This window comes from Bubalus kerabau, chromosome 13 (genome assembly GCF_029407905.1).
Source record: "Bubalus kerabau isolate K-KA32 ecotype Philippines breed swamp buffalo chromosome 13, PCC_UOA_SB_1v2, whole genome shotgun sequence".
Classification (NCBI taxonomy): Eukaryota; Metazoa; Chordata; class Mammalia; order Artiodactyla; family Bovidae; genus Bubalus; species Bubalus kerabau.
The window spans coordinates 27,128,653-27,131,903 of NC_073636.1; the positions used below are offsets into that span (position 1 = coordinate 27,128,653).

The 3,251-nt window shown below is 70.7% G+C and overlaps 1 protein-coding gene across 1 annotated transcript; it reads right to left on the minus strand.

Moving 5' to 3' along the window:
• FZD8 (frizzled class receptor 8) lies at positions 1 to 2,640 on the minus strand. Its single transcript, XM_055545392.1, has one exon. The coding sequence runs from the start codon at positions 2,071 to 2,073 to the stop codon at positions 1 to 3; it is 2,073 nt and encodes a 690-aa protein (XP_055401367.1). The 5' UTR covers positions 2,074 to 2,640.
• Between the last annotated feature and the right edge of the window lie 611 nt (positions 2,641 to 3,251).

Sequence of the window (3,251 nt, forward strand, 5' to 3'; positions counted from 1 at the left end):
TCAGACCTGGGACAATGGCATCTGCTTTGGATAAGACACCGAGCTGGCTGTGCCAGATCGCCACGTCAGGCCGGTGCTGACGTCGCTGTAGAGGGAGCCCGCCCCGCCGGCCCCCGGTCCCCCGCCCCCACCGGCCCCCGGTCCCCCGCCCCCCGGGCCGCCGCCCGCCGCGCCCGCGCCCGCCGCGCCCGCGCCCTTGCTGGCCCAGCAGCAGCGGGTGCATAGCGCGCGCCACGACTCGAGCGTCTTGCCGGACCAGACCCACACGCCCGAGGTGATGCCCACTACCAGGCACATGAAGTACTTGAGCATAAAGACCGCGTAGTCGGGCCGGCGCGCCTGGTCGGGCTGTAGATCCCGCAGGCACGGGCAGTTGTGCGTGGCCTCCCAGCGCGGGCGGTTGTGCTGCTCGTAGAAGAGGCAGGCGACCACAACAGCGGCGGGCACGGTGTAGAGCACGGTGAAGAGGCCCAGGCGGATCATGAGCTTCTCCAGCTTGTGCGTCTTGGTGGGGCCACCCTGCTGCTTGATGACAGAGCGGATGCGGAAGAGCGACACGAAGCCGGCCAGCAGGAACATGGTGCCGATGAAGAGGTAGATGACCAGCGGCGCCAGCACGAAGCCGCGCAAGTTGTCCAGGCTCTGGTTGCCTACGTAGCAGATGCCTGCCACCGGGTCGCCGTCCACCGAGCTGAGCGCCAGCACGGCGATAGACTTGACGCTGGGCACGAGCCATGCGGCCAGGTGGAAGTACTGCGAGTAGCCGGCGATGGCCTCATTGCCCCATTTCATGCCCGCCGCCAGGAACCACGTGAGCGACAGGATCACCCACCAGATGGAGCTGGCCATGCCGAAGAAGTAGACGAGCAGAAAGACCACGGTGCACAGCGCCGGGCCGGTGGTCTCGTAGCGCACGTGCTGCTCCACGGCGCCCAGCTCCTCATACTCGCCGCGCCCACCCGGGCCCCCAGCGCCGGCTCCCGCCGCACCCGCGCCCGCCGCCGCGCCCCCCGCGCCTCCGGCCCCGCCCGCAGCCCCAGCGCCGCCGCTGCACGCCACCTTCTCGTGGCCCGCCACCAGGCGCACCAGGTAGCCGACAGACACGAAAAGGTAGCAGGCCGAGAGGAATATGATGGGCCGCTCCGGGTACTTGAAGCGCTCCATGTCGATGAGGAAGGTGGAGACGGTGGCGAAGGTGGACACGAAGCATAGTACAGACCACAGGCCTATCCAGAAGACGGTGAAGGCGCGCTCGTCCTGGCTGAAGAACGGGTTGTGGCAGGGCAACGCGCAGTTGGCGATCTGGCCCGTCTTGACGCGGTTGTAGAGAGGGTGCCGCTCGCTGGACACGCTCACCATGGGCGCGCGGCACTGGCATCCCGGCTCGCAGGGCGCCGCGCCGCCGCCAGGGGGCCGCGCCTTCCCGCCGCTGCCACCTCCGCCGCCGCCGCCGCGCGCTGGGGGCGCAGCCGCGTCCCCACCGCCGCCCCTACCGCGGGACGGGGGCCGGGCCCCGGGTGGGCGGCCGTGGCCGCTGCCGGAGGGCGGCTGCTCACCGGGGGGCGGCGGCGGCGGGCGGCGCGGCGGGCTGGGCGCGGCCGTGGTGAGGTCAGTGCGGTTGTAGTCCATGCACAGCGTGTCGGGGTTGCCCTGCTCGGGCAGCCGGTCGCAGCGCATGCGGTCGGGCCAGGCGAAGCCGTACTGGCGCATAAGGGGCGCGCAGCCGGCCTTGGCGCGCTCGCACACCGAGCGGCAGGGAGGCAGGGGCTTCTTGTAGTCCTCTAGGCAGATGGGCGTGTACATGCTGCACAGGAAGAACTTGAGGTCGGGCGAGCACTGGATCTCCACCAGCGGCCAGAACTGGTGCACCTCCAGGCCCGCCTCGTCCTGCGTGTCGTGGTTGAACTGGTTGGGCATATAGGTGTAGTTGTAGCCGATGCCCTTGCACAGCGGCACGGTGATCTCCTGGCACGCCAGTTCCTTGGCTGAGGCGGCCGCCGCACCGCTCGAGCGCTGCAGCAGCGCCAGGGCGGCCAGCAAAGAGGTCACTTCCAACAGGTAACCCCACTCCATGCTGCGCGCCTCGGCCCCACGCCTTCGCCCTCCTGGCGGCGCGCGGAGGGGCGCCAGGGGCTCCTGCGAGAGCGCCGGGCTCTCTCCTGCCTCTCTCGGGAGGGGTTCTGCCAATAGCCTAGTCCCTTCTCGGGATGCGTCCTCTAGGAGCTGCGGGAGACGAGGGTGGCCGCCGAAGGGCACCGTGTTCCCAGGGTCTGCCCCGCTCACTCCCGCCGGGCTTAGCCCTCGCGGGACAGAGTGGCCGGCCCCCAGCTCATCTCTCCCTCCCTCGGTCGCTTTCTCCGCGCGCGCCGGTGACTCTGCCGGGCACTGAGGGCGGCGGCGCAGCAAGTTTCTTCTCGGGCCGCGGTGCGCAGTCAAGATGGCTGGGCCAGGCCGCTCTGAGCCGGGTCAGCCCCTGCAGCCCCCTTTCGGCGTCCCGGGGCTCATGCTCGCCCCCAAGGCCGCGCGGCTGCTGCCGGGGTTAGGGGCCCGCCTCCACGGAGGCCACGGCCCTCAGTCCCCGGCGTCCGTCCGTCGGTCAGCAGCCGGGATGACGGGCCCCGCCTCCGGTGGAAGTCGCGCTCCGGCCGGCACTGGGGCGAGGTGTCGATGGTCCCCTTCTCGCTGAACTCACGGAGGCAAATCCAGGCCGGAAGGCGGAGCAGACACCTGAGCGGCGCGCCCGCGCCCCGCCACCGCCGCCACCGCCGCCGCCACCTCCTCGGCGGGAGCAGTGTCCCTCGCCAACTTCCCGCTCCGGCCCCGCTACGCCCCGGCCGGCTCATGAATATTTATACGGCGCGGACTCGGTCTCCGCCCGCGGCCGGCGCGCCAATCCCGGGCTCGGGGCGGAGTCTGCGCGCTCCCCAGGCCCCGCCTTCCTGGGGCGGACCCGGCTGTCCCCACGGCAGTGCGAGCTGTCTGCGGCTGGAGTTTGGATAACCTTGGGGTTGACCGCAGAGACGGGTTTTGCCACGATCGTCCCCGCTGCGCTCTGTGGGGCTGAGGTCCGGGTTCCTTCACCCCGAGTCTGCTCTTGGGAACTGGGGGATTCTTTATGCAGTGCGCGCTTTCAGAGGCCAGTTTCGAACTAGTCAAGCCCCTGCTTCCTACGCTCCCCGAATGTTGGCAACCTGCTGGCGAGGGGACCCCTCGCCCCTCAGCCAGCCGGCGCGTGCGCGGGGGCTTTGCGG